Raw genomic sequence first — 18,101 nt, 5'->3', positions numbered from 1 at the left:
ATCAGGCTTTTTTTTTAAGGAAAAAACATAACCCCCTAGCAGTGAAATGGTCGTTCCCTTAAAGAAGAAAGCCGATGGTTTACATATGGTGTAATCAACATGTGAATGACAAATGAAGAAAACCAGCAACTTACATGTTTACGCTTCACTCATTTCCTCTGGTCATCGAACTGTCAGATGTATTTAGTTTCATCTTTTCAAATATTTCGAGACGTATCTCACATGTTTTGAAAATCCCTTGTGTGTTAATTTAACAGAGGTACTCTTTATGATCCTTCAATTGTTATTCTATGAAAATTTATCATTAGAATGTCATGCGAAAATGGTGTTGATGTTTATATATATTTATATGTACTGTTTAGAATGTTTTTACCTACAACTTACCTTCCAAATCTTTCGACATAAGAATAAGGTCAGTATCCACTTTTTGAACTATTTTACTAACGTTGGTTTGCAGTGTTACCAATTGGTTTTTGATGCTATTGAGAGTTTTCTTGAACTCATCTGCCAGTATCTTAACGTTCTTTTCAATGTAATTATCTACTGTTGTTAGTTCTTTTCTTGTATCTTCCAAATCCTTAAGGTATTCATCAATAAAACATGGTAAATTTTGAATACGTATAGCTAATGCATACTGGCCTGTGCAGATAAGGAAGATTACGAATATTTTATGCATTATTGGATGCTACAAATACACACATAGAGAAAACATGAAATACAAATATCTGATGTTCAGTGGTTGTCGTCTGCTTATGTGGTTCCTAAGTGTTTCCCGTTTTTCTTAAAGATTAGACCGTTGGTTTGTCCGTTTGAATGGTTTTACGTATATATAAAATTTAGTACTGGCATCTACACTACTGGTTTATTTACACTAGTAATTGTTGGGGCCCTTTATAGCTTGCTGTTCGGTGTGAGCCTAGGCTCCGTGTTGAAAACCGTACCTTGACCTGTGATGGTTTACTTTTATAAATGTGACTTGGATGGAGAGTTGTCTCATTAGCTCTCATATCACATCTACCTATATAGATATCAGTAATTATTACATTGGTTGCAATGAATTACATTGATTTCCCAGTCAAAAAAAACCCGATAATTTCACATGTGAAATAAACGTGGTTATTTCACTCTCTGATGTCATACAACAATAGGCGTTGTCAAGACGTCGATAGCGTCGAATCAAAACATGCGTAGGAAAACATATAGTTCCTTACATTTTCTACATTAATTTCATAAAAAAGAGCCATTTGCCAATGTAATAAAAAGAATAACTAATCCAAGAATTCAAATATCGAAAATTATTCAACTCGTGACCGAACAACACTGATAATTAACTCATGCGCTACGCGCATTCGTGAATTAATGTGTTGTTCGGTCACTCGTTGAATATTTTTCTCTATTTGAATTCTTCGATTAGTTATTCTATAATTATTAAGTTTAATTGTTTTTCTTTAGTATCCTCCAAAAAGACCATATTTTTTCTTAGCCGATGTTGCTACCATAAATTATGAAGGTAAGAATAAATTTAATATAAGCAGATAGTGTTAAAAGAGGGACGAAAGATACCAAAGGGACAGTCAAACTCATAAATCTAAAACAAACTGACAACACCATGGCTAAAAATGAAAAAAGACAAACAGAAAAACAATAGTACACATGACACAACATAGAAAACTAAAGAATAAACAACACGAACCCCACCAAAAACTAGGGGTGATCTCAGGTGCTTCGGAAGGGTAAGCAGATCCTGCTCCACATGTGGCACCCGTCGTGTTGCTTATGTGATACAAATCCGGTAAATAGTCTAATTCGGTAGGTCACATTCAGGAAAGGGAAGGGGATTGTAGTTACGACGTAAGGAACATATCCGATATCATTTGTGAAACGGTTATTCCATAACGGTCTTCCAACTCGTGATGGCGTCCGTAAAAATTTACGAAGGGATGATTTCAACTTCACCATTTGGAACTCTTGGTTTAATAGCTTCCTTGTGAGCAGTAACCCTCTATCAAGAAACTCATGATAGGAAATGCAAGCACGGGAATATCGTATCAATTGGGAGATATATACCCCGTATGCAGGTGCTGCTGGAATGTTGCTACTTAGAAATGGAAAGTTAACAATTGGAAAGCTGAAATCATCTCTTTTGTCGTAAAGTTTTGTTTTCAACCGACCCTCATTGTCAATTTCTAGATGTAAGTCAAGATATGAAGCCGACTTAACTGTATCTGTAGTATCCTTTATCTCCAATTCGATGGGATAGATGCGTTCCACATAGTCACCAAATTTTGAATTGTTTAGTGAAAGAACGTCATCTATATAGCGGAAAGTAGAGTGAAAGGATATTGCTAACTTCTTATCTTTCTTCCTAAGAAGTTCCTGCATGAAGTCAGCCTCATAATAATAAAGAAACAAGTCGGCAAGTAGAGGGGCACAGTTGGTTCCCATTGGGATGCCGACAGTCTGTTGAAAACCACGTCCTCCGAACGTTACAAATATGTTGTCAATCAAGAAATCAAGCATCTTGATAATATCGGTTTCAGAGAATTTTGTGTTTGAATCAGAGTGATTCTTTACAAAGTATGATTTATCCCTCCCTATGACAAGATACTTGCATCTACGTTGGCCATTCTTTTTTATGAAGCAAAGTAATACCAACTGTTTCAATTTGTCTTTTAGTTTGGAATGTGGAATACTTGTGTAAAGAGTAGAAAAGTCAAATGTTTTAATACTGTTACAAGATGAAAGAGAGTTAGATTGTATGTACTCTAAAAGATCTTTGGAATTTTTAAGTATCCACATCTGATTCACGCCACCTCTAGAATTGGCAGTTTCACAATAACTTTGAAGCCCGTCTTTGATTGCTGATAAAATAGATGTTAATAATTTAGAAAGAGGTTTCGTGGAGCACTTGGAAGACCCAGCAATATACCGTTGTTTGTAAGGACACTTATGTAGTTTAGGTATCCAATACAGTGATGGAAGATCCAGTTCTTCATCTTTGGTTGAAATACCAAAGGAACAAAGAACAGACCTATGATTATCCAGGATTTCCTCTTTGGTAAGTGTCGTGAGGGTATATGTTGAGTTTCCAAGTGAATTGTCTGTACCTAATTCGTTTATCAAGCAATTAATGTAGTGACTTTTACAGACAAAAACGATGTTATTTGGGGCTTTGTCTGCGGGGACAACAACATATTTATCATGGAGGTCGGATAAGTGTTTAGCAACATTTGGGTCTTTAAAGATTGACGTAGCATGGGCATTGATGGACCCATTCAGTTTCTTAATTCTGATTTGTATTAACGACCTCACTGCCTTAATCCATTCGGATAGAGTGTCTACGTCTTCCTTTTCACGTTTAACCCATTGCCTGGCATAATCCTCGACTGAGTCCATCAAAATTTTAAAGTTGTATTTCCAATTGATGGATTTAGGCTCACGATATTTCGGACCTTTCGATAACATATTTCGTAGAGAAGTGTTATTAACAATGTTAAGGTCACCGGTAATAACGTGGCCAGCAGGATTATATGTGAATTGGGAACTAGCACAAGTGCAATCAGGAGGTTATATCTATATGAGATATCACTGATTGTCTAATTTCAAATTTTGAAATTGGAAAGCATTTTGTAAATCATAGTAGTATTGTATGAATTGAATAATTGGAAGCCAGGATAACATAAATCTCTAAATGGCTTTAGTATTATGAAGATTAAAATTAAAAACAATTCATACATCTGTTACTGGTTGATTCTGCAATGGTGAGAGAGTATATTCAACCATACCTGTTAGACATTAAGTAAATTTTTTTATTTTAAACCCCCATCTCACTTATAGCCGTTATCGTAAAGTTGTTGATTAAGATACACAATATATCGAAGTATGAACAATGAACATATTTTGTCATTTTTTTCTTCTCGTAACAGATTTTATTTTCGTTCTATATATTTTTATCATACCTTAATTTTTATGATGTGATCACCCTGTCTAAAAGGATAACCATCGTTTTCTTCTTTGCCCAATGTACAATGACGTTATACGGATCTAATCATTCATTTCGTTCACAATCTAAAAAACAAAATAATAATGGTAACATAAATATTAATGTATTTAATTTACTGGTTGAAAACAGATGATAAATAATCTATGAAGAGGTTCATTTAATATCAGTGACTTTCATAGTTTTGTTGGGAAAAAAAATAGTTTAAATTTAAACTTTTTCCTTATGTTTCCAACATTATTTTATATATTCCAATTAGTGTGACCAGTTACTTCCTTATTGTTTATATATTTGCAATGATTTATAAGCGATATGTACAAGTACCAGGGTACTTGAGAAACTGACGATTAATTGCTGACACACTTAAAAGAACATTCCTGTTGAACTTAACACTTAACGCGTACTTGTTTTGTACTTGCCCATAAGTAACACACGTTTATCTACCGTAGGTATACTATTTCAAGTGAAGTATGTGTTATTCAAACCATGGACATGTTATGTTGGGGAATATTTTATAGGCTGTGTCTGTTTCTCAATCCTTTTAAATTCCTAACAAGTAATATAAAACAGTTCAAATCAAATTCATTCGTTCAATATATTTATCTGTCCATTTCAGGTAAAATATCAGGAAACACATTTCAAACCATTCGCCCATCAGACAACCTCAGATTATAGTATTGGAAGCATGTTATTCGACTGAGAGTAACGACCCTAACCTAATCATTTTTGGCAATAAGAGTCCGCGTTTGTTCATGTATCAAAATAGCAACTGTATAGTTTTTTAGTTCCATACTTTCCAACCCACAAAAATTCTTTCAAGCTGAATGGTGAATGTCTTCTTCCGGCACGGCTGCTAAAGAAAAATAGTTCCAAGCCCCTCAACGTTTCATATATGTTTTAATGTGACAATGATAATGCCTTCCCGTTTTGTTTCTTGTTCTAACTCTACATTTTGTCATCTTTATTTTTTAATTATAAAATCCATTCGATAATCATTAAATAGAGCAATCACAAGAGTTGATGAAGGTAAAGACATATGGTTAGTTACAAAAACGTCGGCCAATGAAAATGGCTAATAATGCGTTCTTTTTGTTTAGGTGTTAATACAATTAAACAGTCAGATTCGTTATAAAAGCGACTTTAACAGATGTGTTTTCCCATTCTTAAAACTTTTCCTTTTCATGTTTTAACCCATAGCATAAACGTTCGTATCTTACGGTCATGCATTTCTCAATGTTTAGAAAAAACAAATTGTTGGTAAAAGCCTCAACCAAGTCGTGTCAGGGAAAAAGGCAGTTGTTTTTCATATCTGCCATTCATTGATAGTATTTGATTTAATACGTTGTATTGACTTTACTTTTTTAAATTTGTCTTGGAGTTCGTCATTTTTGTTTTACATTTACACATATAGTAAAAAGTGTATTTTAGATACCTTTTCGCCTTTTATGTCATATGCAAAATGCAAAGCAATCTTGTACTTTGAGGAAATATTTCAGATTGGCAAGCACATCCATATGTTTTAATTGTTTGCACAGTTTTGACGTTTCATTAAAATGTTGTTATTTTGAAATCCGATGCCATGTGTATGGAGACGGTCAAGATCTGGGTACGTCATACATTACGTATAACAACTTTTAAGGGTTTCAACGGCGGTTTTCCGCAGTGTATTGGTAGAACGGTGACCATTTTGAACTCTGTTGGTTAATTGTTGTATTTGCAACAATATCATATATCATTATTTGTATATAGTTTTCCAAATCTAGCATCAAGTTTTGTTCAATTTCTAATAACTAAGTTAATCTAAAATCACGAATTAAGGACATCTTTTAATCTCTGATTACGAGGTTTTAGAATTCAAATCATATTTGAGGGTTCTGAAGTTTTTGACACTTCTTTTAAAAAAAGAAACTTGAAATATCCAATTCAATTTAAATTGTAAAAAAGATTTCAATAGAAGTGTTGATAAATAAAAATTCTATCTACATAAATAGATTGTGCTCGTTTCGTGTGTGTTTGTGTGTGTGTTTGTCGTAGGGAGAAAATTTTCTGCATAGACCAAGATATTTCATCAATTCAAATAAATAGTCCATAATTTGACACTAACATTTTATAAAATTTAATATTTTGACATCACACAAAGTGTGGGAGGCTTGACCGTTCTGTGCAATTTTTAATTACATTTTCACCCTGTCTTTACTAATACAATGATGTACATTTTAACATAAACTAAACAAATTCTGTGACACTGTATGCTATTTTGTGATCTTTCACGAACGTTAAAGAATGGACAATCAATATCATGTTAAACAAGAACTCACCTCATCACCTGAGATCAATCCCGGTTTTTCGGTTGGGTTACGTGTTGCCATTGTGCCCATATGTTTGACATTTGTACCTTTTGTGTCTGTTTTTTTTACACATCGTTGTCAAGATAATGGAATTTGATGAGACTGCCATACAAGTGAGAGGTTTATCGCTTTAAAACCAGGTTTAACCCAACATTTTCTACATCAGCAAATGTCTTTACCAATTTACTTGACAGTTGTAATTTGATAAGGGACTTTCCGCTTGGAATTTTCGTTAGAGTTCAGTATTTTTGTGGTTTTACTTTTTTCTAATACAAATTAGAAATTATTGATTTTTTCCAGTTCTCTTAAACAATGGATTCCTGATTCTTCACTGACATTATGATGTCCAAAGATCAATTCAAGGAAGTTCATATCATATGATTTTATATTAATCTTGAAGAGTTCGTTAAACTTCAAAATGTTATTTTTCTTCGAACACTAAAGATTTGATTTTATCGTCGACTTCATCAGTCCCTAAATATCTATAATTGTCTCAGGAAGTGCTTAAAGTGTAATTTTAATTTCCACATAGAAAGATGCAAGTGAAAGCCTTAATTCTGAAGATATTATATTATAATTTCATATCATGAAATATTCCATTTTTTTATTTATTGTTTATATATTTCTGATAAATAGTGTTTATATGTACATTTCCTAATGTACTTGAGTAATTGATCATTATTGCTTACACACTTAAAAATAACATACACTTATCATTATTTGTGTGTGCTCATAAGTAGCTTGCATTGATCCACTATAGTTCTACTAATCCAAATACAGTGAATTATTTGTGATTTGGACAATGAACATGTGATGTGGTGAAACCTTTATAGACCTTGCCTGTTGCACACTTCTATTTATATCCTAATGATTAACATATGATTAAATTCAAATTCGTCCGTACAATATATTTTGCCGTCAATTTGAGATGAAATCTGAAGAAACACTTTCAGAACAACCTCATATCTGAAAATAAAATCAACTGAGGACCGATCTTAACCCTTCTTGTTTTAATAGGTGTCCGCAGGTGTACATACAGGTTGGGATCCCGCTAACAAGTTTAACCCAGCCACATTATTTATGCATGTGCCTGTCCCAAGTCAGGAGCCTGTAATTCAGTGGTTGTCGTTTGTTAAGGTGTTACATATTTGTTTTTCGATCGTTCATTTTTTATATAAATAAGGCCGTTAGTTTTCTCGTTTGAATTGTTTAACATTGTCTTATCGGAGCCTTTTATAGCTGACTATGCGGTATGAGCTTTGTTCATTGCTGAAGCCCGTACGGTGACCTATAGTTGTTTATGTCTGTGTTATTTTGGTCTCTTGTGGACAGAGACTCTTGTCTCATCGGCAATCATACCACATCTTCTTTTTTATATTTCATAAATCAACCGTTGTTTCGAGTTCCATACTTTCCTAATATAATGTTATATTTGTTATTCTCATCGGATTTTGTCTAATGCTTAGTCCGTTTCTGTGTGTATTACATTTTAATGTTGTGTCGTTGTTCTACTCTTATATTTGACGCGTTTCCCTCAGTTTTAGTTTGTTACACCAATTTTTTCCCATCCATTTACGAGTTTTTAACAGTAATATACTACTGATGCCTTTATTTCCTACCAGAAAAAAATATAGCATTAGCCATATATTTGAATGTGGTGTTGTTGACGGATGATTTTATATTTATGGCGTTGTCAGTTTATTTTCGATTTATGAGTTTGACTGTCCCTCTGGTATCTTTCGTCCCTCTTTTAATGAATTTTATCTCTCTGCGATGTACAGCTTGATCTATTTAAAATTACCTTTCTATTTACAAAGGGTTATCTCTAAATGTATGTTGGGTTGCTGTAATTTTAGCATATATCCCAAATGTCCTTTTAATTATACAAACGACCAACGCTTGGTGTTGATGGATTTCAAAAGTAGTACTTGCTAGAACATGTAAAATTTGCACATTTTGACGGTATTTGAGATGATCAGTTTGCCTTTTAAAAGATCAACAGGTAATTATTTTCAAATCAAACTAAGAAATCTTAAAATCAAAACGTGATAGCTATTTTTTCAATGAAATTTACATAGTGATATTAAATAAAAGTTAAGTAACCCGTAAGGTAATAGATGGCTCATATTTGTATGTACTTTGACAACATATAAATATACTAAATAGAGTTTGTCATACTGTAAAGATATTTGTCCGTCCGTGAACGCTGTACGTTAACCTTTCAGTCTATATTTTCATATCTGTCGATTTTTTGCTGTTTGACATTGTTGTCAATGTATTATTTTGAACAAACTTGAAATACCAGGATTGATTTAGTGTTCCCGTCTCAATGTCTTGTAAATTTGATGAAATGTTGACAGTTTGAAATTATAAGATGTACGTTCAAATAAAAGGAAATTCGATAGCTTCTATCAATCCAAACAACTGTAACGATAGGAATAAATCAAGTCGCAAAAATATCGAACGCCAAGGAAAATTCAAAACGGATAGTCCCAAATCAAATGGCAAAATTAAAAGGTCAAACACATCAAACGAATGGATAGCAACTGTTATATTTCTGACTTGGTACAGACATTTGCTATGGAACATGGTGGATTAAACCTGGTTTTATAGCTTGCTAAAGCTCTCACTTGTGTTAAATTCCATTATATTGACAGCGATGTGTGAACAAAATATACAGACATACTAGGTAATGATGTCAAAAATTACAGCAGTCAACATTGTTTTATAATTTTAATCACTATAAAAAATATAAATATGTAAGAAAGAAACACAAAAAGTTATATAGACAAATTAAAAGCACATAAGTTAACATGAACGCCAAGAATACGAAAATAAACGATAGTACAATAACAAAATGACGGGATGTATAAGTACACATCCATGTCATATTGATATCACCAAGAATAGTCTAAACAGTAAAAGTAGTACTCATAGCGACAAATAAAAGGATACTATAACACATAATGTATACTTTGACCAGAGTGTATTATTTGTGAAGTAAATATGGAATATTTATCAACAAGGTCTTGGTACTTTGATATTTTGTTATTTAACCTTTTGCTATATGATATTTTCTACACTTGTTTATGATATTTACATGAAACAATATTTTATATACATTCTTTATTTGAAGTTTAAATTAAAAAATCATCTTTGATCAGCAACGTATATCTCTCTTATCGGAACCGACACCAAATCTGTTCAGTAACCTGTGGGGGAAAAATATATTTCAACATGAAATATGTTAATTCATCAAGAAACGTTAATTTTTGTTTGTTATCAATTTGATTTGAAAACAGAATATGCACGAAAAAGATTATTCTTCACACAAATGATAAAGCATAGTGCATACGATGCAATGTAAATTTAATCTACAACAACTGTATCACCATGCGTTACAAATGAAATGAATTGTAGCATACTACAGATAGTGCGACATAAGTCAAATAATTTCCAATTTTCCCTTAGTAAAGCAATACTAAAGTAATAATTTGCCTACGTTTTGAAATTTCATGAGAATTAGTTAAATCGTATTTGAATTTTGTCGATGGTTTCGACATATGGATAGAAAGATGGATGGACATTCTGACTACGTCCATTTGATATACCATAATTCATCAAATCTTATACGGGTGTACGCAAATCAATTCGTCGATTCTTTTTCGTTTACGCAGGAGATGCTCTACCATGAAAATCTGTATTTTGGGAAAGAATTTGGACCAAGCACAATGGGGTTTGTATCAAAAGCGTGTAATCATACGATATCAAGGACCAAACATTCAGAAACGCACGTCTGGCGTATTATATTAAAAGCCTGGTACTTTTGATAAATATTTACACCACTAGGTCGATGCAACTTCTGGTGAATGTTTCGTTCCCGAGGGTATAACCAGCTTATTAGTCAACACTTCGATTTTGATATGAATATCAACTATATGGTCAGTTTTATAAAAAAAGGTTTTTTACAAAAGTATGAACTTTCCAAAATATTAATGACTTTCTAATTCAAGGCATAGATAACCTTAGCCGTATTTGGCACATTTTGCAAGGGGGGGGGGGATTTTGGGTCCGCAATGCTCTTCAACTTTGCACTTGTTTGGTGTTTATAACTATTTTGATCCAAGCGTCACTGATGAGTCTTATGGAGCCGAAACGCGCGTGTCTTGCGTATTAAATTATAAGCCTGTACCTTTGGTAACTATTTACACCACTGGGTCAATGCCACTGCTGGTTATCGTTTCGTCCCCGAGGGTATCACCAGCCCAGTAGTCAACACTGCGGTGTTGACATGAATATCAATTGTATGGTCATTTTTATACATTTCCTGTTTACAAAAGTATGATTTTTTCAAAATACAAATGAATCCCTTATTCCAGGCATAGATAACCTTACCATAGCCGTATTTGGCACAATTTGTTTGGAAGTTCTGGTCCATAATGCTTTTTAACTTTGTACTTGTTTGGCTTTATAAATATTTTGATATGAGCGTTACTGATGGGTGTTTAAAAGATCAAATAACCTGAAAGCAAACAACAATCATTGTCTCTTCCATGTCTTGAGAGTATATGGTAGTCATGCAAGGCTATTTGATAATGTTATATTGTGTCAAGCTATACTTTGACAAATGTAAAGCTGATATCTCATTTCTTGCATTTAAATAAATCGATGATTTAAATAGTACAAACATTATAAAAAAATACTTACAAAAGTTTCTCTCACAGATATAGTAATAGCCGATTTTGCAGCCAGTGTCAAACCATGTATTTCTGTTGCCACTGAATGAAACACAATTAGCAGAATGTCCCTTGGAACCATGACCACTAGTCCAAGCTTTAAAGGTAGCAAGTGACTGGTCTACACTCCATCGCCATTCTCCCTCAATTAAGTCCGTTAGACCTATCCAGTACCCCGAACTTTCTATAAAACATAGGATAGGCCGTTCTTTGTATATATTTTAAGAAATAAAAAGTTGTAACTTTCATTATTAGTTAAGGTGATTTAAATGAAAGTAAATACTAGTATGTATTGTTGACCGTGTTAAAATGCTAATTTTAAAATTATTTGAGTAATTGACATTAAAAGCTCTAACTGTAACACCTGTTAACCGTTAACTAGTTATACTTTCTTGGCATCTGAATGAACTTTATAGAACTATCGCACTGAAGAACACTTAAAGTTTCTGGTTATTATAATATGTTCAACATTCAAAGATAAAGACAGATTTAATGTATATTCTGGTCAGTTTTAAGGTTGTTGCTCGATGTGAAAATTTGGTTACATGTTTACAATATATAAACATTGTATATGAACTCGATGTTGTCTTTTTAATTCATATTGAGGTGAAAATCAAATGTTTAGCCCTAGATGTCTTCTCGTTGTTGTATCGTTATGTAATTATCTGATTGATAAATATGCCAAATAATTTTTAATCATTTATTAGTATAACATCCAAAACACCATTTAACTGACATATTCTTTAAACATGGAAATGGAGATCAAATATTGAAGACTTGTGTGTACGAATGAGATCTATTTTAATCAACTAAAAGTTACAATTAAAAAGATCGACAGTAGAAATATATGAAAGTTCGATTTGTGTAAGACATTGATCTGAGTTATGGACGATTAAAAACGTACTGTGTAGTCTTTTTTGATGTAACCATTCATTTTCAGTTGAGTTATCAATCTTTACAAGATATCCACCCAAATCCCTGCAAAGTCGCTGTAAAATATTGAAAAATACATCTGTCAAGTGAACTTTCATACTATCCCAGGTACTAAGTACGTTCTCATTTTGTATTATTAAAATTTTTATGTCTATCATAAAATTGTCAAGTCCCCTGATACAAGCCTTTACCTTAATGTTAAACAGCATTTATTATTTGAAATCTCTATCAAATGATTTTGGTTCAATTAATGCTTTTAAAGTCATTATTTGCAGGAAGTGAACATTGGATAGCATGTAGGATGGGGGTTAAGGTATATCAGAATATATTTTAACATAAATATAATTTACGTGTTCAACTGCGCTGTTTTATGTGCTAATCTAGGTTGTTTTACGTATTCGTTATTATTCTACAGTTAGTCACTATTCGGTGTTAACATGTATATCAATTTTATGGTCATTTTTATATTTTATAATTTTCTTAAGGTCGAAAACATATAAATAATTCTGAATACTGAAAATATTTCCATATCCCAGGCAGATAACCTAGCCGTATTTGGCACAACGTTTTGGAATTTTGGGTCATTAATGCTTTTCATCTTTACGCCTGACACCTTTGATTATAAGCTTGTCGTAATGTTCTATTGTATAGTTTATTTGCATGTTTCCCTGTCCTGTATGTTCTTCCATGTATTTGTATTGTAGCCTGTGATGTAATGTTGTCATTTTAGTGTTATATTAAACATTGCAATTAAAGTGGGAGGCTTGAATAGCCACAAAAGCAGGTTCAACCCACTATATTTTTCTTAAAATGTCCTGAACGAAGTCCGGAAAATGGCTATTGTTATCTTATAGTTCGTTTCTGTGTGTGTTGCATTTTATTGTGTCTTTGTTCTCCTTTTATATTTGATGTGTTTCCCTCAGTTTTAGTTTGTAAGCCGGGTTTGTTTTTTCTCAATCGATTTATGAATTTCGAACATCGGTATACTACTGTTGCCTTTATTTATCTACCTAAGTATTTTTTTCATGAGGAAATTCAAAGGACTGCGATAAGTTTAAAATTAACAAAATGAAATATCAAGTAAAGGCCATAATGAGTCCTATCTCCTATGTTCTAAAGGAAGTAAACTAAAAACAAAAGTGTTAAGTGATTTATAATAATGTAACGAAATATTATTTGATCAATAATACAAATTCGAGGTTTTCGATTTAATTATTACAACTTGCCTTGTTCTTTCATTGTTGTTATAAGGTGGCATTTACATGATTATTTACCCCATGCATACATTGCCTACCTCTATAAACTAGGAAGAGATAACGGAAGAAAACTAACAATGTATTTTAGTATGATAAAGTAGAAAATTGAATTATTGCAGTTGTAACCATTACCGTTCGATGAACGGCTTGTAGTTTTTCACCTCTAGAAATATTTTTTAAATCTTAAATATCAATATTTACCTCGGCTTCATACCAGGGACCACCTTTTGAAGAAAAGTAGTAACAATGTCCTAGATACTCCGTCCACTGTTCTTCTAAATATGTATATGTAATATATAGGGCAGATAATGTATAAACCGGAAATTGAATTTGAGGTTATTTGTGTCATATGCTTTTTAATTGTAGATTTTGGCACTCAATCATTTCCTCGTGTCATCGGTCTGTCAGATTGATTAAGTCTAATCTTTCCTTATATACATACAAACACATGTATCACATTTTTTGAAAATCTGTTGTGAGTTAGGTTAACAGAGGTATTCTCTATGATGCTTCACTTAATTTTATATTAGTTAAAATCAATCATTATAATTACATGTGATAGTGTTTCAGGTGTTTTATATATATGTTTGTTGTTTAGAATGGCTTTACCTAAAACTTACCTTCCAAATCTTTCGACATAAGAATAAGGTCAGTATCCACTTTTTTAACTATTTTGCTAACGTTGGTTTGCATTGTTACCAATTGGCTCTTCATGCTATTGAGAGTTTTCTGGAACTCATCTGTCAGTATCTTAACGGTCTTTTCAAGGTAATTATCTACTGTTTTAAGTTCTTTTCTTGTATCTTCCAAATCCGTTTGTGATTCATCAGTAAAACATGGTAAATTTTGAATGCGTATAGTTAAAGCAAACTTGCCTGTGCATATAAGGAAGACTACGAATATTTTATACATAACTGGATGCTACAAATACACACAAAAAAACACGAAAAATACAAATATATTAGAAGTTAACAAGTTTCATTGTTTTTTTTAATTTCCCCCAGAAAAAGACCAGACATATGGTTTCTTAACTGATGTTGCTACTATAAAATTACATAAAACTATTTTTATAATAAAAAGGCAGTGTTAAGGTATATGAAATAACATTGATTGTATTGTTTCAAATCTGAAAATTGGAATGCATTTTGTAGTTCACAGTAGAATTTTATCAGTTTAATAATTGCAAGCCAGGATCACATAGGTCTGTAAATGGCTTTACTATTATGAAGATTAAAATTAAAAACAATTCATACATCTGTTACCGGTTGATTATGCAATGATCAGAGAGTATATTCACCGATAGTTGTTACATAGTAAATATAAACCTGATTTTGGCAATTTTTTGCTTTAGTCTTAAATATATAATCCGAATGTTTTATTTGAAAACCATCTCACCGATAGCCGTAAGTCTTTAATTGAGAAACGCATTATACCGGAGTTGGAACTCTGTAACCTATGCAATATTTTGTCACTTTTTTCTTCTCGTTGAAACAGGTTATTTCTTTCTATATGTTTTAAGCATACAATAATTTTTATTCCACAATCAATTTTGAGATAACTGCAGATTATGTTTTCTTTTCTGTAGAAGATATACAAGTTCCTATGCCACAATTAAAGTTCTCGAATACTACAGGATCTCTTACAATTTTGTAATAAAACTTGTTATGAATGTTGTCAATATAATATAATCATATGCGATTGTCATACAAGTGAGAGGTACTGCAAGCTATTAAACTAGGTTCAATACAGCATTTTCTGCAACAACAAAAAAATGCCTATTCCAAGTCAGGAATATGACAGTTGTTATCCGATCGTTTGATGTGTTTCCGCTTTGATTTTACTCGTTTTGTTTGTAAATTTACTAATTTCTGTAGCAGACACCAAATGAATTATAAAGTATCTTCATTTAAAACTTTCTAATTTACATTTCCTGCCTCTTAAATGCTAAAATTTCAAGTACTTCTTCTGATTTTTGTTTTGTTTCTAAAACATTAATTTTTAAAGTGTGATATGTCTGATAATAATACGTGTCTGGTGCGTAAACAATCAAGGGAAGGTTTATAAAAAATGTTTATGTCAAACGTAGCAGAATTTCTGGATTATTTTTAATTGTATGTCAATGATGATAAACCCTTTGTACACACGCTTGATTTTGACCAAACAATGATTGGTTTTTAAGATAAAGAAAGGTTTGAATTTTGAGTTTTGCAATTTATTGTAATGAATTATTTGGTTTCTTCAAAGAGAGGAAATTCCTTAAAGCTCTGCTCAGTTTAGAACATCATTTTAAAGCATTATTAGGAAAATTCATCTGAGAAAAGAATTTTAAGTACTAGGAAAGAACTGTTTTATAAGACAATTATGTTATTAAGTAACAGATAACTATACAGAAATATTGTATCATATTTTAACCTGTAAAAATAAATATGTAAAAGAGTCATCATATAAATTTTTCCTTGTACATATTTCAATAAAATTTGAGAAAGAGAAAAAAGGTTATTCTGATTATCAACGAAACAGGTCGTAAGTTCGAACACCATATGTATTGTAAGTTTTTGAAATGTAAATTAGAATATAAAATAATTTCAGTTGACAGTGAATTATTGAAAAATAATATACTGTCAAAATAATAGACTGACGTCAGAGAAATAGTTTGGGTTAAAATATATAGCGCATAATAATGATGAATTGTTGTAATCTGGCTACTAGGGGAAAAGTACAGACATATTTATTCTTAGACATTCACAAGAAGACGAGATGAAACAATAATCCGTGAGATTCCCAATACCAAGTAAGGGGTTCAATTGTTTAAAAAAAAAGAAGAGAATTAGAAATGGAATTATTATCTCATGTATCTACTATTTCACTTTGCTTGGAGCGTACGATACAGAAAGTAGATTGACGTATGATATCATCAAGAACTTATTTGTAGTATTTATGTCAAAAAAAATACAAAATTGTTCGCTGATATGTTGTTCGGTACGAAAAATTAATGTTTGAGTCCTCAAAGTTTTTCTCTAACCCATGATGTAGGCGTATTATTGACCCCTTTATTTATATCAAAAGTATGAATCGAATATGAGACTTTTCACGATATTCACACATTTAGAGAGACAATGTGTTTTAGAATTGACGTATGATGTAACTAATGCATAATACATATTAAGCTTCTGTTATAACTACGAAATAAAAGATGACATTATGTTATTCAAATGGGGGCATGCAGTTTTAAACAGAAGAGTATCAAATATACTACATAAGTTTAAAAACCAATGCCTTCATTAATGAATTATATTTTTCATATTTATAGTTAGGTCCGTGGAAGGGTCAAACCGAGCTTCAAATTTGAACCACTCACAATAACATCCTCTGATATTTTCTAAAGTGTCCGTCGTTCAGGCTTAGAAATTATGCGCTATTTTTAACCAAGTTTCCCCATCTGTCTATACTAATGTATGAACAAATACTTGGATACTCTTTGTTATGCCGTGAAAAAGAATGGACAATCATATAAACGAGTACTCACGTAATGTTGATTTTTTCCAGTTATTTTATCCAACAGATTCCTGTCTCTACTCTGACGTTATGAGCAGAGATCTATTCAAGGAAGTTCATAACATGTGCTTTTATATTGTGCATTAAGAGTTCTCAAAATTATCCATTTATCTTCTACTTCAAAAGTGCTTAATATTTAAAAAAAATAGTCTTTCTTAGGAAGTCCTTAAAATGTCATTTTGATTTCTACTTGAAAAGACTTCTTAAAAAAGCAATCGTCAGCATTAACTAAAGAGATTATAATTTAATTTTATATCATGAACCCGTTTTCAGATCATAACCGAAATGTAGTCGAATTACTGTGTCATTAGCCGGTCAGCACTGCGGTTTTGAGTTCGAAGTCCTTGAAATCTTAATTGACTTGGATGTCATTTTTCCTATAGAATATATGTTGTTATGTTCGTGCACTCCCGTTTCCTCCACCCAAAAAATGACCACCACGATTCGTTTGTTAAAATCTTTTTATAATGCTTGGTTTTTTTTGCCATATTAATTTTTATATAAAAGAAAAAAGAACACGTGGCGTTTTTTCTTTTTCACCTTTCAAGTTGTGCATGATTTCGACCTTTAGTAAAAACACATATTAACTCGTATTAAGAATCAGCAGATAATCGATTTTCAAATCTTAGAGAAGAAACAAATCAAAAAGTTATCAAAGGTACCAGGTCCATACTTAACACGACCAACGCGCGCTTCGTCTACATAAGACTCATTAGTTACACACAGGTCAAAAAAAAAAGTAAAAACTCAAAAATACTGAACTCCGAGGAAAATTCAAAAAGGAAAATCAAAAATCAAAAGGCAAAATCAAAAGTCCAAACACATCAAACGAATGGATAACAACTGTCATATTCCTGACTTGGTACAGGCATTTTCTAATGTAGAAAATGGTGGATTGAACCTGGTTTTATAGCTAGCTAAACCTCTCACTTGTATGACAGTCGCATCAAATTCCATTACATTGTCAACGATGCATGAACAAAACAAACATACTCAAAGAGTAAAAATGTCAAAAATAGGGGTACAACAGTCAATATTGTGTTATCATCTTAATATCACTACATAAACAACAAATGTAACAAAGTAGCACAAAAAGGCATACATCAAATTTAACATTCTCATTTTGCTTTTCTTATACGGCTGAATTTATCTATGTAAAGTCTACCCATAAAAGAAAGAAGGTTTTCATTACTGGTGTAAAATTGCGCGTTTGAAATTCGCACAGGTAGACATAAAAATAATTTTGTCGTATGACGGCATACATAAATGCAGA

The 18,101-nt window shown here is 32.0% G+C and overlaps 1 protein-coding gene across 1 annotated transcript; it reads right to left on the bottom strand.

Moving 5' to 3' along the window:
- Positions 1–9,459: 9,459 nt before the first annotated feature.
- On the bottom strand, positions 9,460–16,855 carry LOC139497364 (perlucin-like protein). The gene is made up of 6 exons (XM_071285576.1): positions 16,800–16,855; positions 13,894–14,194; positions 13,475–13,548; positions 11,989–12,073; positions 11,056–11,268; positions 9,460–9,560 (listed from the first exon to the last, which is right to left on the bottom strand). Exons 2-6 carry the CDS (start codon positions 14,183–14,185, stop codon positions 9,553–9,555), a joined length of 672 nt encoding a protein of 223 aa, XP_071141677.1. The 5' UTR covers positions 14,186–14,194; positions 16,800–16,855; the 3' UTR covers positions 9,460–9,552.
- Positions 16,856–18,101: the final 1,246 nt, after the last annotated feature.

Source organism: Mytilus edulis, chromosome 12 (genome assembly GCF_963676685.1).
Source record: "Mytilus edulis chromosome 12, xbMytEdul2.2, whole genome shotgun sequence".
Classification (NCBI taxonomy): domain Eukaryota; kingdom Metazoa; phylum Mollusca; class Bivalvia; order Mytilida; family Mytilidae; genus Mytilus; species Mytilus edulis.
This window is presented reverse-complemented; position numbering and strand designations above follow the sequence as displayed.